The sequence below is a fragment of the Enhydra lutris genome, unplaced genomic scaffold (genome assembly GCF_002288905.1).
Source record: "Enhydra lutris kenyoni isolate GAN:26980312 unplaced genomic scaffold, ASM228890v2 scaffoldscaffold4, whole genome shotgun sequence".
Classification (NCBI taxonomy): Eukaryota; Metazoa; Chordata; class Mammalia; order Carnivora; family Mustelidae; genus Enhydra; species Enhydra lutris.
In genome coordinates, this window is record NW_019154088.1 from 23,982,118 (window position 1) to 24,001,950 (window position 19,833).

At 42.6% G+C, this 19,833-nt stretch overlaps 1 protein-coding gene and 1 pseudogene across 1 annotated transcript; one reads left to right on the top strand and one right to left on the bottom strand.

The window, feature by feature from the left end:
- Positions 1 to 212: 212 nt before the first annotated feature.
- On the bottom strand, positions 213 to 2,813 carry LOC111139669 (mast cell protease 1-like). The gene is made up of 5 exons (XM_022492008.1): positions 2,759 to 2,813; positions 1,855 to 2,005; positions 1,287 to 1,422; positions 799 to 1,053; positions 213 to 356 (listed from the first exon to the last, which is right to left on the bottom strand). Exons 1-5 carry the CDS (start codon positions 2,811 to 2,813, stop codon positions 213 to 215), a joined length of 741 nt encoding a protein of 246 aa, XP_022347716.1.
- A 7,362-nt stretch (positions 2,814 to 10,175) lies between these two features.
- On the top strand, positions 10,176 to 10,829 carry LOC111140698 (annotated as a pseudogene).
- Positions 10,830 to 19,833: the final 9,004 nt, after the last annotated feature.

Consider the following 19,833-nt stretch of genomic DNA (forward strand, 5'->3'; position numbering starts at 1 on the left):
AGACCAGCTCCGTGGAAGAGAGGAGTCTGACACGCACATGCTGAAAGTGGCATGTTTATTGACGTTTTCTGGGGGGTACAATCAGCAGGGGCTTTGTGTGCTGCTGAGAGTCTCCCTGGGGCTCAGGCTGGGGCCAGCTCTGTGGAACATGGGTCAGCCCAGGGAGGCCTCTGGCTTTGGGATTCTCCCACAGGCTGGCCAGGCTTCCGTGACTATATGTTCTTTAAGATATTATTAATCCAGGGGACATATGGGGAGATTCGAGTGAAGAGATTCGGAGGCTTTGCATCCATATATCCATAATACACAATACTGTAGGCCACCCCTGCACACACCAGGGGCCCCCCAGAATCCTCCTGTGGGTTAGAGAAAGCAGATCGTGAGCAGAGAATATCCTTCTCTCTCTACTGTCACCTTATCCTGCTTCTATAAGCACCCCAGCCAGCTCCAAGATACCCCTGAGTCAGACCAGGAATCTTGGCTCCTCATGGAGTCCTAAATTAGGAGATTAATGTCTTATTCTTCTCTGGCATGGAACCACAACTCTAGATCCTGTCCCTTCCATTTCTTCCTTTCTGTCCTGGAGCCCTGTTCAGCCAACTAGAAGGGAGGGTTAGAGACAGGGCCTGAGTATGTGAGGATGGAACCAAAGGGAGGATTCCAGTTCCCGTGTTGCTAGAAACCTGCAGACTCAGACACCAGTCACTGTACTAGGGGACTTCCCGACCCACCGGCTCCCAGGAGGACGCTGTCTCACAGGGACTGCTTTGTGAGGAGGAAGTATTGGTGTGCAGTCACCTTGTATGCTGATTTTGTCTTCCTCGGATCGCCTACACAGATTTGTAAGTTACTGTTATAAAACAGATAGCCCCTGCAGGTGCTGGCATCCATGATTCTCAGCTGCACCTCCCTCAGAGTGTCTGACGCCGGCTCCCTCACTCCGGTTCTTCCCCAGCCAGCCACCGTGCATACTGTCCGAGGTGGAATAAAAGTAGACCAGATGGGCAGGTAGATTGGCTTCACGGCGTGGGTCCACCTGGCTCTCGTTTTTAGCTGTGAGAGAGGGAGGAAGAGTAGATGGATCTTTGGTCCCAGGGAATGTGGGGGCTGTGTTGTGGCAGGGGCTCCCCGGGCAGGGTCAAGAGTTGCTCCCCAGTGGGGTGGTGGTGACGTAGAGTGGGAGGGTGGGCCCCAAGGAAATGGTTTAGAAGAGAGAATGAGAAATGCACAGGTCAGGAGAAAGGTTCAAGAAGAAGGATAGAGATGAGCTGAAAATCTAATGGCACCTTCAGTAACATGATGTCATTGAATCTGGTGACTGAGCTGTATTTTGGGTGACTGATTTGTTTTGAGACTTCTATCTTCTGCCATGTGGATTTTTCCTTTTTCATGTTATGAGCTCCCAGGATTACCGTAATTTTCCTGTTGGGAAGGAGGAGAGAAGCAAGAGAACGTGCTGGTCTCCTAGAAAGGGTCTATCCTGAGCAACTTCTTCCCCAGGGCAGGGCTACCTGAGGAATTCAGGTCTTATTTGGAACAGAAGCTCCCCCTCTGGGATCCTAGCCAGTTCAGGAAGGGCCAGGCCCTGGCAGCTACAGGGGACGGAGGAGCTCAGCTGGCCACAGGACAAGAGGGCCAGTGTTGGCCTGCTGTGGCCTGGCTGCCCTGAATGATGGAGGCCTCTGGAGGTGGAGATGGCAAATGAAAATGGGCTGGGTCCTTGCAATATATGTCACTGACTATCTTGAAATGAGCAGGGCACCAGAATCTCTCCCCAGGCCACTTCGAAGCTGCATGTAACTCTGGTTCCTACAGCTCCTTGCACAAAAAGAGAGTAAGTCAGAGTTTTCTTACCTTCCTTTACAATGAGCAGCTGTCATCATGAAATCTTGACTTATGAGAAACCCTCCACAGCTGGTGCCATAACCCCTGTCAGTGACAATTTCCAGATGGGCCATGTAAGGGTGGGAGTGTGGCTTGGACTCAACACCACCGATAATTTCCTCTGAAACAGAGAACCCCAAGTCCCTAAACAGAGGCTCACTTGCCTGCAGACAGAGCACTGGGTGAGGAAAAGGAGGTGGAAGCTGAGGGCCCACAGAGCTGCTATCTTCTAATGGAGCTCAGCCCTCCATGTGTCCTTATTGTTCACTTTCTTGAACCCAGTCCACCCCATCAACCATCTCTCAGCCCACTTTCAGAACTTATGGTTAGTCTTGATTCTGAGCTGTCATTTAAACTTAAGTTCCTTTGCCTTTTTTTTTTTTGAAGAATTTATTTGAGAGAGAGAGTGAGAGAGTGAGAGAGAGCCATGAATGAGCAGGGAGAGGGGCAGAGGGAGAGGAACAAGCAGACTCCTTGCTGAGTGGGGAGCCGAAAGGACTTGGGGCTCATCCCAGGACCCTAAGATCATGACCTGAGCCAAAGGCAGACAGATGCTTAACTGACTGAGCCACCAAGATGCCCCTAAACATTTCTTCCTGTCTCTATCCTGACCTCCTCTGCATGACAGCAAGCACCAAGAAGAACTGTGAATGAGAATGGTGGCTATTTTGAAGAAAGCAGGCTAGGAGGAGCTTTCAAAGACAGTTTTCTGATTCTCTCTCCACCCAAGACTTCTCATCCCAGGGAAACTGTTATCAACTCAGGGAAAGAATCTAACTCTTCCAGCTGGAAGTTTCCCCCTAGAATACTTGCGGTGGGATCTTGTAGTCTCATTTGAGGTCTTCTTTAACAGGTGGTTATACCCTAGACGCACCAGCTCCAGCTTCAGGAGGCAAGAGAAAGGCCAACAAAAGAAATGGAGCCTGCATTTTCCCAGTGGTGCTGTCCATGGTGAGCTGCTTCTGTCCCTGCCCTCCCTTGCTCCTGCTTTTATAATCCCAGCAGTAGAAGAAAGGGGAGGGCTGGAAACCACAGAAACAACCTAGTCACATTTTTGTTTTTCACTTTGGCCTGGCTATCTTCCTCATCAGAAATTCTTAGAACCCTCTTCTCTTCTCTGCTGGTGTTGAGGCTGTGGTCAGATTCCAAGAGTTCTGGCATGCACCTTTCTCAAATAATGTAGCTCTCTTGAGGCAGAATAGTAACACAGATGGGGAAGGGTAGGTTAAAATTTTATTTTTTATTTTTTAAAAAGATTTCTTTATTTGAGAAAGAGAGAGCAAGCAAACACATGAGCAGGGGGAGGGGTAGAGGGAGAGGGAATGAAAGAGAATTTTAAGCAGACTCCCTGCTGAGTGCAGAGCCTGAGGCAAGCTTGATTCCAGGACCCTGACATCATGACCTGAGTCAAAAATCAAGAGTCAGGCGCTCAACCAACTGAGCCACCCAGGTGCCCCTTTATTTTTTATTGTTGAAGTATAGTTGACATACCTTCTATTAGTTTCAGGTGTACAACGTAGTGACTTAACAATTCTATATATTACTCAGTGTTCTCCATGATCAAGGTACTCACAATCCATCACCATATAAGTAATTACAATATTATTGACTATATTCCCTATGTTGTACTTTCTGTTTCTGTGACTTATTTATAAAATATGAATAAGAATATACAGATATACACAAAATATTTGTGAATTATAACGATGTATAAATAGAATATATTTATAAAATGTAAGGATGTATAAGTAAAATATATCTATAAAAGATAAATATAAATTTTATAACTAAGGAAGTTTGTGCTTCTTAATCCCCTTCACCTGTTTTGCCCATTCCCCCACCCTCTGCCCTTCTGGCAACCAACAGTTTGTTCTCAGTATTTAAGAGTCTGGTTTTTGTTTATTCATTTGTCTGTCCATTTTTTTCTTTTTAGATTTCACACATAAGTGAAATCGTATATTTGTGTATATCTGTATTACTTATTTCACTTAGCATAACACTCTCTAGGTTCATCTGTGTTGTTGTAAATGTCAAGATGTTATTCTTTTCTCTCTTTTTTAAAAAATATTTTATTTACTTATTTGACAGACCGAGATCACAAGTGGGCAGAGAGGCAGGTAGAGAGAGAAGGGGGAAGCAGGTGCCCCACTGAGCAGAGAGCTGGATGTGGGGCTCGATCCTAGGACCTGAGCTGAAGGCTGAGGCTTTAACCCACTGAGCCATCCAGGCGTTCTGATGTCATTCTTTTTTAATGAATGTGTAATATTTCATTGCCCATGCACATTGTGAATGTGTGTGTGTGTGTGTGTGTGTGTGTGTGTGTGTGTATGGTATCTTCTTTATCCATTCATCTATCAGTGGACACCTGAGTTTCTTCCATATCAGCTATGGTAAATAATGCTGCAGTAGACATAGGGGCACTTACATCTTTTTGAATTAGTGTTTTCATTTTCTTTGGGTAAATACCCAGTGGTGGAATTACTGGATGATATGGTATTTCTGTTTTTAATTTTCTGAGGAAACTCTATATGTTTCTCCACAGTGGTTTACATTCCCACCACCATACATGAGGGTTCCTTTTTCTCCATATCCTTGCCAACAGAGGGGGATTTGGTTTAGATGACATAGGAATCTAGAACAGGGATCAGCACACTTTTTCGGTAAATAGCCACATAGTGAGTGTTATTGGCTTTGTAAGTCATACTGTCTCTGTGGTAACTTATTCAATTCTGTTATAGTATAAAAGCTATAAAGAAGATGTAAACAAATAGGTGTGACTGTGTTCCAATAAAACTTTATTTTAAAAACTTTATTTTAAAAAAATATTTTAAATATGGCTTGAGGGCCATAGTTTGCCAACCCCTGATCTAGAAGATCTGCCCTTTCTTTAATCCAAATAATCAGTAGAACAACAGAATGTGGCAGTGAGAGATAGGAAAAATGGGGAATTTATTGACTACCCACAATATGTTTGGTGCTGATAAAACTTTGCATATGCATCATCTCATTTGTAATAGTCCTTCTGGGTAAGTATTATACACAATTACAGAGCACTCAAGCTCAGGATGTCACATAGCAACAAGATCCAAAATTTAATATATCCGATTTTGAAACTTATGCTTTTTCCATTCCAGTAATCTGACTAACAAGGGATGTGGGATGAAGGGTTAGTCCAATAAACAGAGAAGGGAATGGGACATATAAAGGAGAACAATCGGTGTTCTGTAGAGGATGTTGGGGTTTTCCACTAGTGCACTGAGAGTCACACGTTGTTTGATAACCAAGTGATATCTGCACTTCTCATTACTTGAGACAGTACTCAGGGCTCTCCTTTGTTCATGTGCGTTAAGAAAGGAAAAAGTTGTTCTTTTTTTTTTTTTAAAGATTTTATTTCATTTATTTAAGAGTGAGGGAGCACATGAGCAGTGGGAGGGGCAGAGTAGTAGAGGGAGAAGCAGGCTCCCTCCTGAGGGTGCTGGGATCATGACCTGAGCTGAAGGCAGACACTTAAGTCACCCTGGTGCCCCAGGAAAAAGTTGTTCTTGATTAAACTATAACATGCCATTGATTACAAAACTCATTCCTATTGTAAAGGGGTTAAAATGTAAAATGTTGTGCATCTTGGAATCAATGAAATATGATAAATTATAAGTAACTCATTCACCCCTATCAACCCTGAGATATATTATTGTTTTCATTTTACAGCCAAGGAAACTGAGTCTCACAGAATTTGAGTCACTTGACAAGTCAATAAATATGAGAACTAGGTGTCGAGCACATACCTGTTTGACTTCAATCACATAATATTTCCCTATATCACTCTGTTTTCCTAGTCTGTAAAAACAAAACAACAACAAAAAGAAGGATCTAGAGAGGATTTCTCCACCATTCCCACAAAATTTTATAGATGCAGTCCTTATAAGAAATCCCTTATTTTACATTACTCATAGTGGTTCTGCTCTCCTTGATTGAACTCTACATAATAGAGATATTGGCACTGGAAGTGAGTTCAGAAGAACGTGCACTTAGGTTCTGTAACTCGGCTTGTGTTATCTATCTATCTATCTATCTATCTATACACACACACACACACACACACACACACATATATGTATTTTAAAGATTTTATTTATTTATTTGAGAGAGAGACAATGAGAGAGAGCATGAGAGGGGAGAAGGTCAGAGGGAGCAGACTCCCCATGGAGCAGGGAGCCCGATGCGGGACTCGATCCCAGGACCCTGGGATCATGACCCGAGCAGAAGGCAGTCGCCCAACCAACCGAGCCACCCAGGTGCCCATAATCTGAATATATTTAAAGACATGACTTACCCTGTTGTAAGTGGTAAAGCATGTTGGTTGTAAGTTGTAAGTAACCATTATGGCATACAGAACAAACCTATTAAATTATCATTTGTAGATATCTGTAATCAAAAGCAGACTTTAGGTGATTAAGTATTTGGTGACATAGAACATATTAGCGGAAATAAGGAGTATTATGGGTTTGATGGTTGCTTCTAGGTGCACTAAAGAACCTAAGAAAAATAAATGATGAGCTTTGGGCTTTCACTTCCAGCTTATGGTCTAAGTAAGGGTCCAGAAATCTTCTCTGCCATAAAAGAAACCCTTCTCTCATGTAACCTCCGGTGTAAGTTTCCTAAAAATCAAACCAATGTCTTATCCTGTGGGTGGTTTGAACATACCTTGACTGACCAAACTGGCAGGGTCTCTCAGATGAAGTTAAAGATTTTTTATTTTTTATTTATTTTTTAATTTAATTGACAGAGATGACAAGTAGGCAGATAGGCAGGCAGAGAGAGAGGAGCAAGCAGGCTCCCTGCTGAACAGAGAGCCAGATTCGGGGCTCGATCCTAGGACCCTGCGATCATGACCTGAGCCAAAGGCAGAGGCTTTAACCCACTGAGCTAGCCAGGCACCCCTCCCCCCTTAGATGAAGTAAAAGCATTAATTGAGACTCTGAAAATTGGAATGGGAATATATGTAGGTATATTCTGATGAAACTGGAATCTTGAACCCCTAAATTCCTCCAATTCCTCCTTTGTCTATAACAGCAGCCCATCTTTTCCAGTATGAGGAGGTTAGTCTTCCCTTGCTTGAAGAATCTGTAATGAGATTCCCTGAGGTAGTTACTTTGCAGCAGACTGCTGGCTGCCCCCTCACCTTTATTGCTTCTGGATTTATAGCCAGATTCAACTCCCAGTAGATACCAGATATTTGACCCATAAGGAATTGTAGTATACACCAAAACAAGATTTTTGCTAATTTATATCAAGAGAAACATGAATGGAATAGGTCTTAAAGCATTGGTGCAGGTGTTGGGCCAGGCTGACTTTGTTGATGGGATGAACTAAAAACAGATGCCAATATCGGCATATTAGATCAAGCATGTCCATGTGGCTCTAACTATTTGGCTAGTTGGTTGGATTGAAATATGGATCCAAAGGTGGCCTACACTAAGTGAAGTTGAGATGCCAGACTTCTTTGATATAGAGAAAGGTATTCTAAGCTTTGGGGAAATCAGAGGATAGAGAAAATTTATTATTGTGAGACTGGTTTACTCACCCCCTTTAAGTGTGTCCTAGGAGAGCACAGAGAACATTCTTTCCACCAAAGCTGTGAAAGATAGATTAGGGAGGGGGAGCACTGGCATTTTTAGGGAGTGCTATAGTGGCTATTTTCTATGGTGCGGAATGACTATGGGAACTCCTGCTGCTGGATCTGGATCTGAGTTCCAAGGTGGTGATGGCATTTCAGGGTGGGAGAAGCCAGGCTACCAGAGGTGTAGTGGGCTTGGTTACTCTAATGAGTATCACAGTTGAGGCAGATGTCAAATAGAGATCCGTCACTTTGGCTAGTTGATCATGGGGTCCCTGAACTGAAATAGACAGATTACAAAGATCTTAGGTGATTTGTATAAGTAGAAACATTGGGTCTGGTGAACAGAGGTCTTAAATATCACAAGGCACATCAACTATTTCCCAGCCTTGAGCCAGCTCACTGACCCAGAGCTCCTTGAATGAAAAGGGTGAAGTGCCTTTGAGGAAGGCCCTTGCTATGTAGCCAAAAATTTGTGCTATACATCTTCCTCTTTGCCTCCTTCAAAGGTACCCATGGCCATTTACTGAGTGACTATGAATTAGAGAAAAAATCTGAGACATAATCATGCCTTAGTTTGTTTTTTTATTATGAGGCCCTGGCTCTAAACTGATATGAACTCCCAAAGACCCAAAATGCCCATGTGACTCACCAGTCAAGAGGAGGGGCTTATGGACTGATCCACAAAGTTTTGGCAAGCATCCATCTCACTGACGGCCCAGTGGTTCCCAAATCAACCTTTGACCATTTCCCAAACTCCAGAATGCGGAGGTAGAATGGATATCCTAAAAAGTAGCAGAATCTCCATAATGGTTGCTTGACTCATGGCGTGAGGGCTGTTATGGTAGAGAAGACCAAGTGGAGCCACCAGAACTGCCTCTACATACAAAAATAGTAAACTAAGAGCAATGTGATATTCATAGAGACATTCAGGTATTAGTGTAGTCACCAAATTACAGAAGGATGCAGGAGTGATGATTCCTACCACATCTCCATTCAGATCACCTGTTTGGTCCATTTAGTCTTTAGTTATAGGACTTCTGGGCTCTCTGTCTTATGCCTGAAGAACTCTTGCTTTTTTTTTTTTTTTTTTAATTGTGCTGTTGCTTGAAGGTGTTAGAGGGCAAAGCGGTCAGGGAGGCAAAGGTTGAGGGGGAGGTGGATTCTAAGGTCTCAGGGGGAGAACTCCCTCTAGGGTGAGAGATGGCAGGAGAGCCTCTTGTTTTACTTTCTCACTTCTGTTGTAGGCTCACTGCAGACCTGAGAACAGTTGGCTTTGTGTTGCTTTCTGCTCTGTCTCATCTCCTTTCCATACCCTCTAAATTTATCCAGTAGTCATGCTAGGCAGTCCTTGAGCCTTCCCCTTCCTAAGGATTTAGGTAGTCCCTTAAATCTGGGATGCTTCTTTCATAAACCTTGCGATGCTGCCAGTCTATCAGCAATCAGCACTGGCCAGGCTGGCAAGAGATAGTGCTCTGCATCTTAGAATCAGATCTATCAGCTGTGATCTTTTCTTATCTGGTGGGCTGTTGGAGGAGGCCTGTTTGTACCAACTGTCCTTTTCACGTGCCTACTTGAAGTTTGTTTGATTTGTGGTTGTTGCCAAGAATGGGGTAGGGCAACTGCTCTGAGCCAGCACAGCAACCAGGGACAGAGGCATAGCCTCAAGGTATCTTTTATGCCTTCCCATCCGTGGGTTCGATTAACTGAAGGGGTGCTTCTCAGGACTCTTTTTTAAAATTTTTTTAAAAAGATTTTATTTAGTTATTTATTTGACAGAGATCACAACTAGGCAGAGAGGCAGGCAGAGAGAGAGAGAGAGAGGAGGAAGCAGGCTCCCCGCCGAGCAGAGAGCCCGATGTGGGGCTCGATCCCAGGACCCTGGGATCATGACCTGAGCCGAAGGCAGAGGCTTTAACCCACTGAGCCACCCAGGCGCCCCTCAGGACTCTTGATTTAACCTTCCAGGGTGTTTTTCTATGCAATCATTCTTCTTTTCGGTTGCTCCTTCTTGCATTTCCTTATCTCTTTACAGAACCATCCAGGAATAGCTTTGTTCCTCCCTTAGGTGCCCTCTGTGATTGATATAATTTTGAACATTTGGCTGGTATATTGATACTGTCATGGTGGGTGGACCTAAGCACCAACATCTCCGGTGAAGGACTGAGTTTTTGGTGCCCACTCAGCCAGGATTGTCATAAGGAGAAGAAAGGAGTGCATTTCCTAGGGTAAATGTCTCTCATTTAAATGCAAGATCACACTGTGAAGACCATATTTCTGCGGATTCTTGAAGTTGCTCAACTCCTTCCTGAATTGGGCAGATGTTGTGAAGGAGTACAAACTTGCAACTAAAAGATGAATAAGTTCTAGAGATCTAATGCATAGCACAGTGACTACAGTTAATAACATTATATTATATACTTCAAAATTGCTAAGACACTAAATCTTAAATGTTCTTACCATAAAAAAAGATAATTATGTGATGTGATAGAGATTTTATCCAAAGCTATAATGGTAATTGTATTCAGTATGTAAATATATCAAAACAATACCTTATACACTTTAAAGTCACACAATGTTACATGTAAATTATATCTCAGCAAAAAAAACCCCTCACAAAACCCCATAAAGTACACAAATCTTAAATATACCCCCAATAAACAGCCTGCAGAGCAAAATGCTCAAATTTTATTGTGACTACTGTGACCATACTTCACCCTTGAGTCTTCATCTGTGAGATGGACACACTGCAGTGGTAGGAAACACAAAGAGAATGTGAAAGATATTTATCATAAATGGTTGGAAAAGGGGCGCCTGGGTGGCTCAGTGGGTTAAGTCTCTGCCTTCAGCTCAGGTTATGATCTCAGGGTCCTAGGATCGAGCCCTGCATTGGGCTCTCTGCTCAGCAGGGAGACTGCTTCCCTCCCCTCCCCGGCCTACTTGTGATCTCTATCAAATAAATAAATAAAATCTTAAAAAAAAAAAAAAGAAATGGTTGGAAAAGCAGGCTCAGAGCCTGGTCGACAGAATAACCGCTCCATTTTGACAAAGAAAGATACCTCCTACTCCATTCTTTGCTCCTCCTCTTGCAGGGGCAATGATCCCACCTCCTCCTTGTCTCCCAGGTCCTCCTCGCCCTGGTATGATTGCCAGCACCCCATATGTGGGGGGCTTTCCTCCTCCTGGGACGATGCCAGCAGGAGCTGTTCCTGGAATGAGGGTGCCTGTGGAAGGCCACATGCCAGTGCTGTCTGGGTCCCCAGTGGTGATGTCTCCCGCCTGCCCCATGATGGTGCCCACTCAGCCAGGAATGACCCCACCAGACAAATAAGAAGAGAGGGGAGCTTCTTTATATCCATTTTATTTCATTTTTTTAAGATTCTATTTGTTTATTTGAGAGAGAGAGAGTGAGTGCAAGCATGGTGGGCAATCAGGGGGAGCAAAGGAGGGTTGAAGCAGACTCTGTACTGAGCGCTGAGGCTGAGGCAGGGCTCTGTCCCATGATCATAACATGATCATGACCTGAGCCAAAATCAAGAGTCACTTTCTCAGCACTCTGAGCCACCCGGGTGCCACTCTTTACGTCCATTTTATATTACTTGTAGTACTTCCCCAGGAGATCATGGGGCTGTGATGTGATTCTGGGTGTTTTCTAATAGCAGGACAAGGAAGATTTGCTTCCCCTTCCTATCAAGAATAGTTTTGGCGGGGATGTAGTGGGATGAAAAAAAATCCATTTTTATTTGTATTGTGAAATGTGAAAATAAAATGTCAACTATTTTAGTTAAAAATCCCAATTAACTGTCGTAAAGTGATGTACTCATGAACCTACAACCTAGATCCGATCCAAGTTTAGTATATGTGCTGCCAAAGCGAGCACTACAACCTAGATCTGAAAAGAGACCATTGCCAGCAGCCCAGAAGCTCGTCTCTGCTCTTCCCAGTCACTGTTTTTCTTTTCCCTAAACGTAACCTCTATCCTGACTTTCATCACCTTAGATTAATTTTGCCTATATGTTTTTAAACTTTATGTAATTAGAATCGACCAGTATGTATTCTTTTGTGTGTGGCTTCTTTTATTCAGTGTTATGTTTTTGAAGACTCATCCATATGGGTTTTTTGGAATGGTGTTCCTTCATTCTCCTGTATGATTTGTGTTCTATTATGATTATTCTACAATTTGTATATCCATTCTGCGGGATATTGGAATTTCCAGGGTTTGTGCTATTGGCAATAGATCTGCCATGAACAGTATGTATCAGTATCTTATTGCAGTTCTTAATTTATATTTCTCTGAAGATTAATACTGCTGAAAAATTTTTTTTAACATACTTATTGGCCACTTTGAGACTTTGATTTGCAAAATGTGTGATATTTTGCTCATTTAAAAAATTACATTGCTGGGATGCCTGGGTGGCTCATCGGTTAAGTGCCTTCCTTGAGCTCAGGTCACGCCCCCGGGCTCCTGGGATCAAGTCCCCCATCGGGCTCCCTGCTCAGCGGGGAGCCTGCTTCCCCCTCTGCCTGCTGCTCCCTCTGCTTGTGTTCTCTCTCTCTCTCTGTGTCTGTCTCTGTCTCTGTCAAATAAATCTTTAAAAAAAATTACATTGTCCAGGGGTGCCTGGCTGGCTGGCTGGCTCAGTAGGAGGAGTATGCAACTCATGATCTTGGGGTTGTGAGTTTGAGCCCCGTGGTGTAGAGATTACTTAAAAATAAAATCTTAAAAAAAATTACATTGCCTGTATTTATTTCAGTGATTTGTGGAAGTTATGTGTCCTTATAGGTTCTGGATACGAGTCCTTTGTCAAATATATGCATCACAAATATTTTCTTCCACTTTGTGGTTTGCCTTTTCACCCCCTCATCTTTTCATGAACAAAATTCTTTTTAAAGATCTTTTCCTTTATGATTAGTGTTTTTCATGCCTTAAGAAAATTCTTACCCACCTGGAGGTTGTGAAGGTAGTCTTCTATATTAACTTCTGAAGTTTCCTTTGGGAGACGATTTTATTTTATTTTACTTTTAAAAGATTTTATTTGTTGGGGCGCCTGGGTGGCTCAGTGGGTTAAAGCCTCTGCCTTCGGCTCAGGTCATGATCCCAGTGTCCTGGGATGGAGCCCCGCATCAGGCTCTCTGCTCAGCGGGGAGCCTGCTTCCCTTCCTCTCTCTCTGCCTGCCTCTCTGCCTGCTTGTGATCTCTGGCTGTCAAATAAATAAAATCTTTAAAAAAAATAAAAGATTTTATTTGTTTATTTGACAGTGAGAGAGAGAAAGCTAATAAGAGCACCAGAATGAGTTGAGGGGAAGGGGCTGAGGGAGAGGGAGAAGTAGACTCTTTGCTGAGCAGGGAGCCTGACGCAGGCTCCATCCCAGGACCCGGGGATCATGACCTGAGCCAAAGGCAGACGCTTAATGCCTGAGCCACCCAGGAGCCCCTATTTTCAAATTTTGGTGGGTTATGTTTTTCTAAGAATCAGTTAGTTTTCTAATCAAGATTTTCAAATTAATTGTCATGAAGTTATTATAATTAAAAATATTTTTAATGTCTGCAAAATGTGGAGTAATGTCAAACTTAGGAAGAAACTGAAATACCATTAGGGTGGGAAAGACAGGGTAAGACAGTAGAGATACAGCAAGGTTTTAGAAACCAGGCCCTGGTGCTCTAAAAGAGTGTTCAGAATCTGTTAGAGAAGGTGGACAGATGACAATATGCTAAGAAAGAGGCAGGGGTCCTATCCTTCAGGGGCCCTGAGCATACCAGGACTCAGGAAAAAGAGGTCTTCTCAACCTAAGTCAAGTTGGATGGGGGATAATTTAACTTCTTTCCTCCTTCTCCCTCTCTTTCTCTCTCTCTCTCTTTTTTGCTTTTGGGCCCTCAGCAGGAAAATGAAATGTCCTTTAAGACTTTTCTGCTGGGGAGAGTAGCCCGGGAAGAGGAGTGAGTGTGTGAGCATTTTTATTTATTGCAAAGTTTTGTGGGAATTGCTGGAAGTCCTAACCAGTGTCACGATTTGCCTTTAACAAATTGCAGGGTGGAGTGACCAGCTTTCCCCAGACTGCTTCTTTGAATTGGGGAGAATCCTGGGAGTAACAGAATGAAATGAAAGCCAGGTTAAGATGTTGGTGTTCTCAAGTTCATCACTTTCTCATCATGAGCCTCATCAAGATCATGGGAAATTCTGACTTGCATGAAGGCATTTATTTCTCTATCCTATCTACCGCTTTTCAGGAAGCCGATAAAGGAAGTCACATTTTTTTCCCCAAAGGAAACATTAAGCAGTCTTAAGATAAGGGTGATACCCTAGGCCTGTGACTCTTTCATCTACCTTTTTTTCCCAAGGTTACAGCTTATGGAAAATGGTGACTGCTTTAGGAAAATGCTCACTCAGGGGCCTGGGACTTAACTTAAGCTTCCCTCTGGGAGAGAGGATGGGCCCTTCTCCCATTGAGCTTCTTTGCTTTGCCTGTCAAGGATATCTTAGTATCCGCTGGATGGAATTCAAGAGAACTTGGTCCTGGGAACATCCCAGCCCTAGGCTTTGAGATATTTTAGAGAGAGGGTCTTGTGTGGTTAATGCAATCCTGCCATCTCTTGGGGAACAAATGAAGAACTGATGGGGTTATAGGGTGAGGGTATTTAACTCAGAACGGAGTGGACTTGCCTGGGTTGGGGTGGGGCATGTGTGTGGGGCAGGTGTCTGGAAGCATTATACGGACTGTCATATGGTATGTGTTTTGTTTGTACCTATGCTTTCATACATAGGATGGAACAGGGTAGAGTTTGAATTCCAGATACTTTCTGACCAGGTTGTTGTCTGTCTGAGTAGGCAGATGGGGGAGGCTGGGATGCAGGCTGGTGAGGAAGGAGGTGACTAGGAGAGCTAAAGCCCTCTTGCTGCTCAAAGTGGTTACATCTTGGGGAGTACTGGCCTGGCAGTTGAGACACCAAGCTTCCCATCCTGGCTCTGGTGATAAATCCCTGAATGGCCTCAGGTAGTCACTTCCCTTTCTGTGCCTCAGTTTCTTCATATTCCATAGGAGGAAGTTGTTCTACATTGGTGGGTTTCAAAAATTTTATTTTATTTTATTTTTTAAAAGATTTTATTTATTTATTTCACAGAGAGAGAGAATGAGAGAGAGAGAGAACATGAGAAGGGGGAGGGTCAGAGAGAGAAGCAGACTCTCTGCCAAGCAGGGAGCCTGATACGGGACTCGATCCCTGGACTCCAGCATCATGACCTGAGCCAAAGGCAGACACTCAACCCACTGAGCCACCCAGGAGCCCCCCAAATTTTAATTTTTTAAGGCCAGGTATATCTTTTATGAAGGAAAATTTTATACTATGTCTGTAACCAAAAGAGTTTTGGAGATATGTTCTTCTGATTAAAGTCAGGGACTGGGGACCTGAGATTGTTTCATAGATTACCTTCCTTTCCATATCCAGGGGCTTCGCAGAGCAGTTTAAAAGCCATGGAACAAGACGATAAATACACAGACAGCCTTCCATTCTAGTGTCAGTAGAATGCATTTCTAGGACCAATGAGCTAAAGAACTGAAATTGTGGGGGCGCCTGGGTGGCTCAGTGGGTTAAGCCGCTGCCTTCGGCTCAGGTCATGATCTCAGGGTCCTGGGATCGAGTCCCACATCGGGCTCTCTGCTCAGCAGGGATCCTGCTTCCCTCTCTCTCTCTCTCTCTGCCTGCCTCTCTGTCTACTTGTGATCTCTGTCAAATAAATAAATAAAATCTTAAAAAAAAAAAAAAGAACTGAAATTGTGATAATTTTGAGTCTTTCTATCCATGAACATGGAATACCTCTTCATTTGTTTAGTTTTTCTTTGCTGTCACTCATCACCTTTGTAGGTTTATTTATTTAGATCATACACATATTTTGCCAAGTTTATACTTAAGTATTTCGTTTTTCGGGTGCTAATGTAAATGATGCTGTGTTTTTAATTTCAAATTCCATTTGTTCATTGCTGGTATATAGAAAAGTGATTGATTTTTGTTTCCTAAACCTGTGGCCTGAAACCTTAGTTTCAAATGGGGCTCTTTTTGTTATTGTTCAGTCTTTTTAGATTTTCTATATAGGCAATCACATCATCTGCAAATAAACACAGATTTTTTTTTCTTTCTTCTCAAGCCATATACATTTTCCCTGCCCTTTCTTATAGCATTTCATCCCCTAGATCTTCCAGTATGATGTTGAAAAGGAGTGGTGAGACATTGTTGCCTTGTTCCTGATCTTAATTGGAAGAGTTCTAGTTTTGCACCATTAGATATGATAATAACTGTAGGTTTTTTTTAAGCTGTAGATTTTTTTGTAGATATTCTTTATCAAGTTGAGGAAGTTCCTCCTGTGTTTCTAGTTTCCTGGTGTTAGAGTTTATCAGATGCTCTTTCTACATCTATTGATAGATCGTGTGATTTTTATTTTTTAGCTTGTTGGTGTGATGGATTACATTAAGTGACTTTCAATGGTTGAACCAGCTTTGCACACCTGGGTAAATCCCACTTGGTTGGGGTGTATAATTCTTTTTAAAACATTATTGCATTTGATCTGATGATGTTTTGTTGAGGATTTTTGCATCTTTGTTCATGAGAGTTACTGGTCTGTAGTTTCTCTTCTTGTCCTGTCTTTGTCTGGTTTTGGTGTTTGGGTATAGCTGGCCCCATAGAATGAGTTAGGAAGTATTCTGCTTCTATCCTCGGAAAGAGATTGCAGAGAATTGACGTAATTTCTTCCTTAAAATGTTTAGTAGAATTTATTAGCAAACCCGTCTGGGCTTGGTGCTTGCTATTTCAGAAGATTATTTATTTATTGGTAATTTCTCTACTAGATACAGACCAATTCAGCTTATCTATTTCTTCTTGTGTTGGGTTTGGCAAATTGTGTCTTTCAAGGAGTTGGTCCATTTCATCTAGGTTGTCAAATTTGTGGGCACAGAATTACTCAAAGAATTCCTTTTTTATTTTTATTTATTTATTTATTTATTTAAAAGATTTTATTTATTTATTTGTTTATTTATTTGACAGAGAGAGAGAGAGAGAGAGAGAGAGAGAGAGAATAGACAGTGAGTGAGGGAACACAAGCAGAGGAGTGGGAGAGGGAGAAACAGGCTTCCCACTGATCAGGGAGCCCAATGCGGGGCTCTGTCCCAGGACCCTGGGATCATGACCTGAGCTGAAGGGAGTCACTTAACCAACTGAGCCACCCAGGTGCCCCAAAGAATTCCTTTTTAAAAATAAAGATTTTAGGGGCGCCTGGGTGGCTCAGTGGGTTAAGCCACTGCCTTTGGCTTAGGTCATGATCTCAAGGTCCTGGGATCAAGCCTGCATCGGGCTCTCTGCTCAGCGGGGAGCCTGCTTCTCCCTCTCTCTCTGCCTGCCTCTCTGCCTACTTGTGATCTCTGTCTGTTAAATGAATAAATAAAAAATCTAAAAAAAATATTTTATTTATTTAATTAGAGAGAGTGTGGGGAGGGGAGTAGGGGGAGGAACAAAAGGAGACAGAGAGAGAGAATCTTAAGCAGACTCCAAGTTGAGTGTGGAGCCTGCCAAGGGGCTCAGTTTTACAACCCTGAGATGAAATCAGGAGCCAGCCACTGAGTCACCCAAATGTCTCTCAAAGAATTTCTTGATTATTCTTTTAATGTCCATGAGATTTGTAGTGATGCCCCTCTTTTAATTTTGGTATTCATGACCTATGTCCTCTTTTCTTTCCCTAGTTAGCTGGATGCTTATTAATTTTATTGATATTTTCAAAGAGACAGCTTTTGGTTTAATTGACTTTTCTCTATTGATTTCCTGTTTTCAATTTCCTCTCTTTGCTCTAATTCTATTATTTCTTTTCCTCTGCTTACTTTGGATTAAATTTTTCTTCTTTTCCTAGTTTCCTAAGTTGGGAACTTAGATGATTGATTTTAGAAATAGCTTCTTTTCTAATAATACAGGCATTGACTGCTATAAACTTCCCTTTAAGCACTGCTTTTGTTGCATCTCACTAATTTTAGATAAGTCATGTTTTTATTTAGTTCAAAATATTTTAAAAATTTTCTCAAGATTTCTTCTTTGACCCATGTATTAATTAATCTCCATATATTTTATAATTTTTTCATTTACTTTGTATTATTGATTTCTAGTTGTATTCTATTGTGGTGCAACAGCAGATACTGTGTGATTCCTATTCTTCCAAATTTGCTAAGGTGTGTTTTATGCCCAGAATGTGGTTTATGTTGGTGAATGTTCCATGTGATCAGGAGAAGAATATGCATTCTGCTGCTGTTGAATGAAGGAGACTAAAGATTTTATTGTATCAAGTTGACTGATGGTGTTGCTTAGTTCAGCTGTGTCCTTACTGATTTTCTACCTCTGGATCTGTCCATTTCTGAGAGGTATTGAGGTGAACAGCTATGATGGTGGATTCACCTCTTTCTTTTTGCAATTCTATTAGTTTTTGCCTCATAAGTGTGATGCTTCCATGGACAGGCACATGCATCTTAAGGACTATTGTATCTTCGTGAAGAATTAACCCGTTTATCATTTTGTAATCCCCTTCATTATCCCTGATAACTTTCCTTGCTTTGCAGTCTGGTCTCCTGAAATTAATATAAGATTAGTATTTCTTTTGATTAGTATTACTGTAGTATATTTTCCTCCATCTGTTTACTTTTATTATTTATTTTTTAAGATTTTATTTATTTATTTGAGACAGAGAGAGAGCAAGCGAGCAAGCACACAAGCAGGGGGAGGGGCAGAGGAAGAGGGAGAAGCAGACTCCCCTCTGAGCAGGGAGCCCAAAATGCGGACTTGATCCCAGGACTCTGAGATCAAGCTCTGAGCGAAAGGCAGATGCTTAACAGACTGAGCTGCCCAGGCATCCTCACAGAGAGCAGACCTTCTTAAGAAGAACAGAGTGGGGGCGCCTGGGTGGCTCAGTGGGTTAAAGCCTCTGCCTTCGGCTCAGGTCATGATCCCAGGGTCCTGGGATCGAGCTCCACAATCGGCTCTCTGCTCGGTGGTGAGCCTGCTTCCCCTTCTCTCTCTGCCTACTTGTGATTTCTCTCTCTGTCAAATAAAGAAAGAAATTAAAAAAAAAAATCCCATCTCCTAATACCATCACATTTAGGGGTAGGGTTAAAAAAAAAAAAAAGAAAAGAGGAACAGAGTGTTCTGTTTTTTTTTTTTTTTTTAAAGATTTTATTTATTTATTTGACAGACAAAGATCACAAGTAGGCAGAGAGGCAGGCAGAAAGAGAGAGGGGGGAAGCAGGCTCCCTGCTGAGCAGAGAGCCTGATGCGGGGCTCAATCCCAGAACCCTGAGATCACGACCTGAGCCAAAGGCAGAGGATTTAACCCACTGAGCCACCCAGGCACCCCCAGAGTGTTCTGTTTTATTTCAGAATGGGTCCTTTTCCTCCTCTCTCTGCCAGAAGCATGAGGAGATTTTTCTTCAGTATTTACTGTGAAAACTTGGTTAAGCTCTAGAAAATAAATCTCACAAAAGTGTGGGGTGCCCCTATGACCAGTCTTCTGGAGTTTTAAATTCTCAGACTGTCTACACTGAGCCTCCAGCAATTTGTCAATTATAGCTCGGGTTTACCTACACCAGCACTGGTTCCCACAGTGGTTTCTGTTCTGTTCCAGGAAGTCATGACTCCCTGTATTTGTCTGTCAGTCTCCCCAGTCATGGGGTAGTGGTTTGCCCTGTGTCCCTCTGTCTCTTATGGTCCCAAGAAGAGTTGATTTTTTTAGTCTGTTCAGCTTTTTACTTGTCTTTTGGATGGTTTGTCAGCTTCCACGCTCCTTACATGCAGGACTGGCAGCTGGAAGTCCCAATATGGGGAGTTTTATAAGCTTCTCAGGTAGTTACGATGTGTCTCACTCTGGGAGGATCTTCTCAGGGACTCTTAACTTTAGGCTCGTTGTGATTAGTTCGATTAGATGTTGCCAGATCAATGCTGGTAGACCCTAGGGTTTTGTGGCCCCATATCCAAATGATCTTTATTTGACCACTTTCATATTGCCAAAACCATTTTTGTTTCCAAGATTTTATGATGTTTTTGGGTTATTTATTTCCAATTCAAGGGCTTTCTGATAATTCTGGGATAGATAACCACTTTCAGCTTTGGAGAATGGGAAGTCCAGCCCTAATTTTCAGCTTTCTCTGCCACCAGGATCCTGTGGCAGCCTTATAATAAGTCACTTTTTGGTGACAGGGTGTGCTCCATGGGAAGGAGAGGACCCATCAGGTCACTTTGGGAGCACTTTTCTGCTCTGTAATTTCTGTACTCTGTATATCCAGCAATGCATCTGGGGTTTGGCGTGTTTTGGGGG

Coding starts and splice junctions, on each gene's coding strand:
- LOC111139669 (XM_022492008.1), bottom strand. CDS start 2,813: ATGCAGGCTCCATTTCTTTTGTTGGCCTTTCTCTTGCCTCCTGAAGCT. Junction 1,423..1,854: donor GCTGCTCATTGTAAAGGAAG/GTAAGAAAACTC, acceptor CCTTCCCAACAG/GAAAATTACGGTAATCCTGG. Junction 1,054..1,286: donor ATGACATCATGTTACTGAAG/GTGCCATTAGAT, acceptor CCTCTCTCACAG/CTAAAAACGAGAGCCAGGTG.